Genomic DNA, 12,413 nt, shown 5'->3' with positions numbered 1-12,413 from the left:
GCTGGCATTCCCTTGCAACTAATACACCGCTAGGGTCACCTTGTCCTCCTCATTACATCTTAACAGAGCGAAAGCCTTCTCTAGCTCCTTTATCCATAGAGTAGCATCTATAGGGTATCCGACTCTAGAAAACTTTGGCGGCTTGAGATCTAGGAATTGCTTTACTATCTTATGCATCGGCTGGCCACCATTCCCGTTTCCAGCTAGCGGGTTCTCATGTAGAGCGGCAGCAATGGCGACCGCAGCTACAGCTTCCTGGTTTCTCACATGCTGCCCAACAATGTTTCCCAATGCTTTCATTGCTCGTAGCAGTCCATCTACTCGAGGGTCCTCTAGTGCTGCTCCTCCTTTAGGAGCTTTGGCATTACAGTTGCTCATCTCATTGGTTGATTATGGAGCCCCGTTCACCCCAAAGTAACACGTAAGAAGAAATGATGCGCACAGCCTTAATACTTTAAATAGCAAACACACACACGGGATTTTAATCCTACTAACTATCACAAAAACCTATCGCTCTTTATTACTCCAGGCCATGATCGGGTAGTTCAGCCTGACCTCGCTTTGATACCACCTTGTCGGGGTTGTTACGCCCCGATCCCCGAGCTCGTAACAACCCTATCAAATTGTCTAAGGTCATAAAAGGACGACGTTCCAGGCATATCATCGACCCATTATTTTTATCTTTTAAAAGAAAAAGCAGGCGAAACGTACTACTCTCAAACAAAATAAAATTAACAAGATTAGAAAAGCAGGTTATCAATTATACCAAACAACTTAGCGACAAAATTTTATTTATTTATAGATATTTCTTAACCCTCGAAAGACATAGGTATCTACAGGCCCATTCTCTAGGGCTGCTCCACGTAGCCATAAAAAAAATACAGCGGTCATCGGGATTAACTCGTATCTACGTCAACTAGATGGGCCATCCTCATACTCTTAGATCACAACAAAAAGATCACCATCAAAAAGTCTCTTAAAACACGACTCAAGGGTGAAAACCCGGTGAGGGTCCGGGGTCAGAGTCCTCGGAATCCATATCGCTATCCGGATCCTCAACATCCCCATCCGGAGTGTCTAAATCCATAGGATCCCATGTCCGACTCAGAGCCGCAGAAGGAGGTCCATCAAACCTTTGGATCAGCCCATATAAGATATCACCATCTCGAACGAACCAGGCTTTGAAAATATGAAGTACCAAAAAGCCTAGCCCTTCCTCGACCCAAATGGTTGGGGTATAGTGCTCTCATAACTGGTCGGACCCGGGGATAGAGAGATGAGTAACGTCATAGGACTGGTCTACGGAGACTCCGAACCTCACCGGATGTACTATAGGCATCACGGACTTGAAAACATTTAACAACAACGTGTGAGATATAAAATCTCCGTGAGTCAAAGTCCGGATAGGACATTGACTCACCAAGGCATCCTAAACATACAAGGCAATATCCATGGAAGATCAATAGCGGGCAACTCGCATCACATTATAATTACCACGTTGAATTATCAATTACATGCAATTTTACCCCACATTGACCAATACATGAACAGTTTATATATATACATACATTCAATTTCAAACCGCCAAGGCAAATAATTAGAATACTCATCACGACTCGCATATGCAATTCACCACACATGTTCCAGTTATTAATTACCCTTCCCGATCTAGCAAAACCATGCTCTTCCAGCAGAACCGGGCTTCGTCCCATTCATTCGGGGACGGCGACCAACAAGCCATGTGGTTCCAAGTACCCTCAACATGGACTAACAATCGGGCATTTCTATAAGGAACGTCGGTCCGTCAGAAGCTGCGATTGGCATCCGATAAATCGTGTGGTTCCAAGTACCGTCGGTATGAATTTACCAAGCTCAAACCCTCGTACACGGGGGTGTCGGCTTTGTCCTCACGTACACGAGGGGACGGTATCCACTATGTGACCACACAAGCATAATAAGCAAACAACCAATTTATATCTTTACATTTAACCCAATGCATTTACACAAACAATGGTGCTCGAAACTTGGTTTAAGGCCATTTTCATGATTAAAATATCAGTCCACACATGACCACATAAATACATATATTGTCCACTAAACTTTGCATCTATAAATAGGGTAATCAGTCATCAAATTCACATCAATCGTAACACTCAACAGTCATCCAATAATAATGCCGTAGTAACCTAATAATAATCATCTAATAATAATCGCCCAATAGCAATGAATTAACAGTTAATTATTCCGTCTATAATGAACTGCATTTATCTTAATTGATTAAACCCCACTTTAATTAATTATTTGATCTCGTTTAATGCATCCGGAATTTCGATTATTCGTCACCATAAAAATTAACTAGCTCGATCTCAAATCAATAATTCAATTATAATTAAAATAAACATATTCAACACCCATTAATCATTCTAATCGCAATCAATTCCAGTTATACTAATTCTCGAATGCGGTTAACATCCTAATCGTAGTTTAGAGGTTAACTCACAACTTCCATGTTCGATGTTGGGTCGGGTTACGGCGATGGTCCTCGGTTCGGTTCGCGAGCTCGCGTTCAAGTCCGCCGTGACCAACGACAATCGCGAAGGTTACGAACGACACATTTGAGTTGAGCTTGGCGTCGGGTCGGTGGCAGGATAAAGACAAGGCTCGGGTTCGGCGGTGATCTCGTGACGAACAGCAAAAGAACAACTTGATTTTGGGGGCTACGGGGGTTGTAGTTTAGTGTCGGGGGTATGGGAGGTCTCGGGAAAGTGGGTCGGCAGGCCGGGTAACAGCTCCCGATGGTAGAACAATAACGAGCGGGCGCTAAGGCCGGACCGAGGAAGCTCAGGCCAAAGTTGCGGTCGGTTGAGCGCAACGGAAGCAAATGACGAAGCTAGGGATGACTGGAGGTAGCCGCGGGTATTAGGACAAGGAGCTCACAGCGACAACAACTCAGGTGTAGAGGAGGCCGAGCGGAAAATGCAGTCACGGGTCGTCCATCGAGCTATGGCGACGGATGGAAATGACTCGCGGACTGCCAGCGGCCTCGGGTGGCAACAAATCGGGTTGGCCGGTGGCGGCTCGAGGGCTGAACAGATGCGTTGGGGTTAGGTGGATCACGATGGCCGGGGCATCGGAATCGAAAAGGGCTTCGGCTGATGCTAGTAGTGCGGCATCGTCCCGCAACGCGATTAATGGTGGTGCGACACAGCGGCGGAGGTACGACGGCGGGGTCAGAGGTGGCAGTGTGGCTCACGGTGAGATAAATGATGGGTGGTGGTGATAGTGTCAAACCGAGGGCTTCTGTTCCACAAAAGAAAAGAAGAAGAAAAGCAAACAAGAAGAAGAAGATGAATAGAAGGTTGAGGGGTCTTGTAGTCGAAGGAGAGAGAGATGAGAGAGAGAAATGCACGTGGGTGGGGAAAACTTGGGCAGGAAGTTTTTGGGTTGACGTCACATTAGGATAACGTAATGAGGAAAGAAGAATCATTTAGGAAAAAAAGGGATTTGGCTAGTTAAGGGGGGGTTCGGTTGAAGTAAAAATAGAAGGGAGAGAGATTTAGTTGGAATCAAATGGAAGTGGGGCCCAATTTTCTTTTTGTTCGGATCCCAAATAGCATTAGCCCGAATAACACCAAAGAAAATAAAATAAAATAAAAAGAAAATAGGTCAACACGAAATTCAAATCACACCCATCAATAATTTCGTTCTATACCCATAATCCTAGGGGCAAAAACGTAATTTGACAAATGGTATCGGATGGTCATTTGGCTTGATCGATCGAGGATAAAATTGAAATTTCCACATTAAGGTTCGGACGAGGTTAAGTTTACGAGCAACAATTCTCGACATTACAAGTCAAAGTTTGACAACTCAAACTTGACTTTTCTTGACAAACGTCTCGGAATAGCCAATCATCGACTTCCAAGTCTTTAAAACCAAAATTTACTTTCCACGTTGGAATTTATAATTTCCTTACAATCATCTAAATTTCAGGACGTCACAACCACTCTCCCCGCTTTGTACGTTACAAGGTTAAAAAGATCCACTACTACCTAAACCATATCTACTACAAAATTCACTATACAATTCTACTATTACTTCTTTAACCTCTGCTTGTCTAGTTCTAACATTTACGGTTTCATTCAAATGTAAACATTCATAATAGCTATTCAGATAATTGCCTAAACCATCTAATTTCATATGTGGATCGAAAACAAAAGCAACCAAATAAATAAGAGGAATTTCAGTATAATAAAGCAGCCATTTTGCTCGCATTGATATAATATTCGGAGCTAATTGATCATTTTTTTTTCATATTCTTCAAAAACACCAGCAATATTAACACATTTTATTAAAAATAAATACATAATAGGATAATAAACACCAAAAATGGGTTTACAAATCTTTTCTAAATCGGGAATGGAAGCAGTATTTGCCGCGGCATTATCAAAACCAACTAAAAAAATTTTATTAATCAAATTATGCTTTTCTAAAACTTGTCTAAGTAATCTATTATTGGTCGTATGCCTATCATCAAAAACTCGAAATGCAATAATTCTTTTTTGAATATTCCAATCGTCATCTGTCCAATGACATATGATACCTATATAAGAATAAGTTTGTCAAGGATCGCTCCAAATGCCGCTACCTATATGCACACGTCCATTGAAATTCGTAAACGAACTTTTCAAATCTTTTTTTCCTTTTTTATAAAGCAAAAAAATTTCCCTTTTAAGAGTACTTCTCGGAACGGGTTTTGCTTACGAAGTACATGCAGTGTTTATAAAAAAATTAAAATCAAAATTTTCACCAATATTAAATCGTAAACGATCAATAGCAGCGTATTGAGCTAATGTTTCTTTACAAATTATTTCATTATAACGAAATAAAGGAGGTGTTAGGATTGGCATACCCGGCAATTTGTTGTTAGCTGGTGTCAATCCTCACTTGCGTTGCATGTTTTGACCTCGGATGCAGTTTAAATGTTCCATAGCCACCTCCAACTGTAAAACCGTATGTTGTCCCACAATATTTACATTTTACCCGATACTTATTTTCGCTTAAATATTCCTTCGTGAAGTGTTTCCATATGTTGGATGTACCCTCCTATTCTAAATCCCGTGTTATCAACATTTCTTCGACAATGGTAGGAGGATGAAGACTTTCTTGCGTTGCGACGTGCTCAACGTTGGGAATAACGTTGATATTATCATTTTCGTTTACCCAATATTGAAAATCAGGATCATATTCATGAGGATGAGGATAATCGGATTTCCCTATCCGCATTGTGCTCTTTCCCTTGTCACCAGATCTGCTTCCACTTGCCTTTTTTTTTTTTAGAGAATCGAGCGGAAAGCGGATTCAGAAAATTGAGAGAATTGAGCTAGGATTGAGAGAATTGTAAAAATTGAACGGATGGAGAGAATTGAGAAAAATTGAGAGAATTTGTGAGAAAAATGAAAGGGAGGAGGGGTATTTATAGATATTTAGGATAGTTTTAATAAATTAGAAAAAAGGGGGGGGGAGGGGGCCAGGAGAGGAGGGATCCGTCAGTAGATCGTTGCAATGCAACAATCAAATTTTTGACTATTGCATTGCAACGATCGTTTTTTTTTTTTTAAATGCTATTAGCCGTTAGGCCTATGCCTAACGGCATTGGCCAATTCGGAACAAGCCTGGAACCATCGGTTCCAGGCCGATTCCAAAAATGAGATGAACCTTAACCAGCCCGTGGCCATGTCTATCGCCATGGGCTAATAATCGGCTATAGTAATGGCTAGCAGCAGCCATAGGAAGAAAGAAACTAAAAAAAAAGAACAAAAAATAAAATATAATTAAAATTTTGAAATTTTTGGTAATTTTCTCTCGAAGGATTTTTCTTATCAAATGGAGAAGTATTTTCCTGTTCATTTTCAGGTTTTGGCCAAACATTGAAAAATATTATCATTTTTCAAGAAAATGACTTTTTGAAAATATTTTTTAGAAAACGAGATGTACCCATGAAATTTTTCTACAAAAAAAGGTTCATCAGATGAGGTGTCCAAGATTGGTTGGGGAGGGCATAATTTATTTATTTTTTCTAGAATTTCAATTTCCGGAATAATTTATTTCCCCCTTAAAAAAGAAAATTATTAATTTTATTATTTTCTCTCAAACATCAAAATCCTGTAAAAATTACATCAAAAACTAAATTTTTTATCCTTAAAAATCTCTACTGACAATTTTTAATTCTTAAGAAAACATTGAAATACGCCAGATTTGATGGACAAAATTCCTAAGGTGGGAAACTCTCTTATCCATCGTGCTATAAATTCAAATGTAGATGATTATACAATTCTCGTGGGTTTCTTCCATAAACGTTCAAACGTTTCGACTTTCTCCTCTTTTTTAATATGGCCATGGGCTTATGAACTTATAGATGCACCAATTAAAAAAAAATAAGCTTGCAGACGTAAAGAAAAGCAAGTGTCTTATTATATTTAAGTTCTGAAAATCCCAGGGAGTTGAGCTAAATTTGAATTTAAACCATAACTTAGTATTGAACAGTCGAGATGAAGCATGTGGAGCACTAACCTCGAAAGCAAGTCCTACCCTTTTGACTCGATTTTGAGTTGCAAATTGTGTCGGAATCGACTCCATGAAATTAAATCTGACCAAAGAATTCAACAAGTTGCAAATTTAACCTCAATCCTCCCTTCTTATTGTCCCCCAACATACATGTTTTGTAGTGTCGGGAATGGCCATGGTAGACCTCTCATCTTCGACCGTCCTTTCACTTTTTCTTGTTTGTCCTCTTTCAAATCGTGAGCGTTGATAGCGAGAGAACGTGAAAGGTCATTCATTCACGATTACGATAATGTACAAATGCTCTTGCCAGTTTTTTCATTTTTTCTTTTTTTGGTTCTTTTTTCTAGGCCGAAATACCAATGATCTTGATAAATGGACCATGAACGTGAAACCCTAATTCTGGAAGAAGCAGCCTAGGATACACATGCTTGCAAAGGTTTTGCTAGCATAATTATTTTTAGGTAATTGTGGGCCACAAATTTTCAAATGTCCAATTGTTACTTCTTCTTTTTTTTTGTGGCTTAAAACCGTTAATCTCATCGTGAATTAATGACAGCCACATAATGATTTCTCTACTTACAATTCTACTGATCTCAATGCTCTCGTGTCCATTCAGAGACTTAGGGTTACTTTTTAACAACTATGGATCACACAAAAAAAAATGTATAAATGACATGCTCAAAAATATTCCTTATCAATTTCATGGTTTATCTTAAAAAAGGTCTTCGTGTCAAAGACGACGTATGTAATGTTAACTCAACTACGAAGATGGTCGGATCAACGGAGAAGGCTAAGTTAGATGACAATGGACGTGCGTGTGAAGAGAAACGCATTAGGCATTACTGAGTTTGTTAGAAAATTCTCATTCCAACCCATTCCATTCCCACCGAACTTTTTTTTACGACCAAACACAGTAACATCACGCCCCCGTTCAATTCCCACATTTCACGGAAGAAAGATATTGGAATCGGGTATTTCATTTCATTTGTTTCTTTGTTTCATTCCATTTCGTCGTACCAAACGCAACGGGAAAATCGTCTAAAAAATCTTAAATATTTTGCACTTTTGTCAATTCAGTCCTTAATCTTTTAATTTTATCAATTGAGTCTTAAACTTTTTCACATTTTGTCAGTTGAGTTCATTTGGTCAATTTCGATTAGAAATTGCTATCGTGGACATCATTCCTCCTACGTGATACGGTTGACGCCAACATGCACAATTTTTAAATATTATTTTAATAATTTTTTGAATTATTTATTTATTTTTCTTTGTTTTACCTTTTACAATTATAGCTAGCGATGTTGCTAGCCAACCATCACCGGCACCCAATTTGGGCTAGCACCTGTGCCTGTTGGCCCTCGTTTGGTCCGGGCACCCTTGCCTATAGCCGGCAATGGTCAGCGACAACCTTGCTTGCTAGAATTTGTTTAAAAAAAGAAACAAAGGAAAGAAAAATCAATAAAATTTTGAAAAATAGTAACTTGTTATTAAAAATTGTCCACATTGACGATTTTGGGTCAAAATTGACTGGTTTGGATTCAATTGACAAAATATGCAAAGACTTAAAATTTAATCGGTAAATGTACAATAAATTTAGAAATTTTTTGGATAATTTTCTCCCAACACAGCACGTACAACCCTACGTGCATTTATGAGATCCTACATCCTCTTCATGGTCCAATTATATTTCTTGGAGATCAGAAAGGCACGCGTGCGGACATGAAAGGTCAGTCATGCGTGGATAATGTATCAACCTTCTCGGTAAACGAAGCTTTCAAACCCTAATTCCTTTGGAAGAATAAAACTTGCAGACCTTAGTGCTTTTTCCAGTGAGCCGACCACTTGCACTTACTGTTCTGATCACCGCAGCCGCAGCGACTTCTGGTATTCAAGACACTTAGTCAAAATGCTCTTTATATAACCACCTGCGTGCACGCTTTAGGACACAGGATCGATGAAACTGTTCTTGATTTAGCTCCAAACCGATAAGGTTTGGATCGATGGCGGAGACGAACGTGGTTGGGATTGGACATGTCGAACGAGAGAAACGCATCAAGCACTGCAGCAGTCTCCACAGGATACTGCTTGTGGGCGAGGGTGATTTTTCCTTCCCAGCTTGCTTGGCCAGGACATTCGGCACCACCGTCAACATGGTCGCCACCTCGCTTGACTCACGAGGTACCCGTGCAAAATCACATGCCTCACCTTTTTTTTTTTTTTGGGTACATTCAGTCAATCGTATGTTAGAGAAGAAGCACAATCGACTTACACCGGAGCTGGCTAAAAGGACCAAGGATGTTCTCAATGTCTGTCGCTAACAGTAATGACATCGACAACCGAAGATGCTCGGTCTATCCTTACCATTTCTAAGGCTGTCCCTCAGTTTTAACCCTAGTTCTTTGTCCTTAGACATGATAAAAATGAGTTATGCAACATCGGCGATTATCAACTTGGAAGTGGTCGAGCTCTTTGGGGGCACCGTTTTGCATGAAGTGGACGCTGATACCATGAGCAAACACCCCATTCTCCAGCACAGATCCTTCGATCGAATAGTCTACAATTTTCCTCATGCTGGCTTCTACCTCCCTGAAGCATCCTTGCTCCAGATTTAGTTAGTCTCCGACTCTTGAGCCTTTCGTTTCGTACATTTAAAGCTTACATCCATATTGGTCCCATAAACGAGTGCGTCGATCTTTCTTTATCGTCTGTAATGATCTACCCTACATTGAATGTGAGTTTGATTTCCAGGCTTCACCAAGATCTGGTAAGAGGCTTCCTGAACATCGCGAAGGCGATGCTGGCCGAGGACGGAGAGATTCACGTGACGCACAAGACGGGTCATCCATACAGCAAGTGGGGAATTGAGAAGCTGGCCGAGGAACAAGGCCTGTTCTTGGTCGAGGAAACGTGGTTCTCCGCACGGGATTACGCAAGGTATGTCAACCAGAGAGGATCGGGCGTGAAGTGTCATCATACTTTCCCGGTCGGAGAAGCCTCGACCTACAAGTTTAGGAAAAGTGTTAGTGTACTTTCCCCGTCGGAGAAGCATCGACTTACAAGCGTCATCGTACTCTCCACGGGACGCACGGAGTGCATTGCGTGCTCTGCTTAACTTGAGCTCGTCCGATCTTGTTGAGTATGATCAAGCGAAATGATCATTTGGCAGTTGATATTATGGTGTAGTTCTAACTTCTAAGCAGTTATCTCCAGCAGTGCTTAAAAGAAAGCTTTAATTTTGCAATCTATCCAGGATTGGAGTAACTTCTTTTTTTTGCATGTTTCGACGAGGAAACTAGATCCACGTAGTTTCCACGAAATTTTTCCTACGAAAAAGGGTTTGTTATACAAGCCGGCAAAGGGTGTTTGTTGTTGGGAGCGCACAGGAAATCACCAAGAGAAAGCCCAAATCCGAATCTATCAAATGTATTCAGTTGAATTCACCTTCACTCAAAGACTTGAAAGTTTAGGCCTTTATGTCCCAACTTAGATATATTAATGGCTCAACAACTCACAAATTTTCTAATGTGGGACTTTTCTAACAAAACTTACACGTGCATTTCAATAATATCCAAAATTATTTAGACATTAGTCCTCCCCATGATTAGGGAGGGGATAATTAAGAAAAAAAATTCTAATGTTTTGAGTCCTGCATTGGCTTATTTTCCCTTCAAACAGAAAAAATATTCAATTTTTAAATTCTTTAGTTTAGCTTCAACTTTATAAATCTGTGAACATATCATCAGAAGCTGACTTTTTATCCATAATATCTACGCAAACAAACTGTTTGATATTAAGAGTAAATGTCAAAGCATGCTCAAAACTCTCTTATCCATCATATAATAAATTCGAAGTTAGATGATTAACCGAGTCTCATGGTTTTTGCCCTCGTACATCCAAAACTTTTTAGAAGCCCTAAGAAGAAGACTAGGAGACAAAAAACTACAACTCCATTGATCCCAATGCTCTGTCGTCTGTTCAGAAACTAGGGTTTTCTTTAACAACTAACGATGACGCCAGAAATGGTATAAATGACTTCATGCATGTACAAAATTTCCTTGTCCATTTCTTGGTTTATCTTTGAAAAAAAAAAAGGAAAAAGAAGGTCTCCTTGTCAAGACGACGTGAGTGAAAGCAACACGCCCAGCTGAAGATGGCATCTGCTCCCTCTGCGAATGTCGACGACTGAACTCTTAAGATCGTCGGATCAATGGGGGAGGCTAAGTTAGATGACAATGGACGTGCGTGTGAAGAAATTGAAGATTGTTTCACGTTGTTGTACTATTTTTTTTTTTTCTACATGAAACCTCATTCACAGAGCATTATCTTGACCGGTTTAACTTAATTTTGTTCTTGTACAATCTGTTCTTTCTAATTTCCATATGAACTGATCAAAAAGAATCCTTAAAGAAGTTGTTCAATAGAGTGGGCAGTAATTTGGACAGACCGGATCGTTCGGGTTCGCTGTCCTGCACAGTGTAGACGTCCATACCATTGACCCAACGCCCAATTCTCAAAGAAAAATTTTTCGACCGAATCATCACCAATTTCCCGCACGCTGAATTTTGCGGTCACGAGCATTCGAGTTCCCAATGGAGTAAGCATGCTTGCTTTATGTTCGAGTGTGAAGTTAATCAAATGAGACGATTTGGACCAACCTACATTGGTCTATAATAAGTTGTGGTCTATAATAGTTGTGGATTATAATTGCGGATTGCTTCTTTTGTTATGGTAATTTGCACGAGTCTAATATGAATCCATTGTGTTGACTAGAAAAGGAATGGAGGGAGAGAGTGAGAGACATAGAAAGCGGTTTTCAGGGAAGTTGGGAAGATAGTATAGAGTTTGGTTTTTTCTTTTTCTTTTTTTTTTTTTTTTTTTTTTTTGGTCTTGAAGATGGTATAGAGAATTGACATTCCAGATAATTCAATAGATTAATGGCCTGTTTGGTAACACCCTAGATTCTTTGATTCATATTCTTTTGTTATCGGGAACAAAAAACAAATAAAAATCTATTTGGTAATTTTTATGTTCTCGGGAAGAAATCTATTCCCTGGAACACAAACAAGAAGCAAAAAGAAAGTTGCTTCATTGTTCTAGGGAACAATTTCAAGAAATAAGCTCACTCAAAAAGAAACAATTTCATTTTAGAAAAATAAGATCACTGTAACTTAATACTTGTCTTTATAACCACGAGTCTACGCCGGTCCCCGCTGTCGTCGTCAATCGCCGGTCCCCGCTGCCATCGTCAATCGTTGATAGTCGCTGCTGGTCGCTACCAATCTCCACAATCGCTAATCGCGGCCGATATCCACTAGCGCGTGTCGCTAATCGCCTCCACGATCTCCACCACCGCCAGTCCCCACAGCCTCCACAAATATTTTTAATAAATTAAAAAATTGTGAATAGAAATTTTTAGGGTCGTACCAAACATATTCTTTTTCTTTTTCTTATCCGGGAATAGAAATTTTGTATAGTTACCAAACCCGTTCTTTTGCTCAGAAACTATTCCTTGAAACAAAATTTAAAAAAAAAATCATTTATGTGTAGGAACTATTTCCGGAAACGGAATTGTTACCAAACAGACCCTAAAATGCTGCTCGAGACGTATCAAACCAATGCCAAAACCAAGAGAATATATGGTTATATAAATAGTGTTCGAATATTGTTACAATAAGATTGACTTTGTCGCTAAAACCGCGTTCTCCAACATCCATTTCGCCTCCCCCAAAAAGACAGCTGAAGATGAGGATAATGAGCTTATCATTTATCATTACACGATGAGAAAAAGCTTCGAGTTATTTGGGCCTAACTGATGTGGTTGTCTTGTCTTGTTTCATGGTGCCGCA

The 12,413-nt window shown here is 39.8% G+C and overlaps 1 protein-coding gene across 1 annotated transcript in view; it reads left to right on the top strand.

Annotated features, from left to right (window-relative positions):
• Nucleotides 1-9,694, top strand: part of LOC115754162 (uncharacterized protein At4g26485-like) — a 31,907-nt gene extending 22,213 nt beyond the window's left edge. Inside the window, exon 4 of the mRNA XM_048273435.1 lies at nt 9,316-9,694. Within this exon, the coding sequence (XP_048129392.1) occupies nt 9,316-9,679 (364 nt within the window). The 3' untranslated portion in view covers nt 9,680-9,694. The remainder of the gene's footprint in view (nt 1-9,315) is intronic.
• Nucleotides 9,695-12,413: the final 2,719 nt, after the last annotated feature.

The sequence above is a fragment of the Rhodamnia argentea genome, chromosome 2 (assembly GCF_020921035.1).
Source record: "Rhodamnia argentea isolate NSW1041297 chromosome 2, ASM2092103v1, whole genome shotgun sequence".
Lineage (NCBI taxonomy): Eukaryota > Viridiplantae > Streptophyta > Magnoliopsida > Myrtales > Myrtaceae > Rhodamnia > Rhodamnia argentea.
This window is presented reverse-complemented; position numbering and strand designations above follow the sequence as displayed.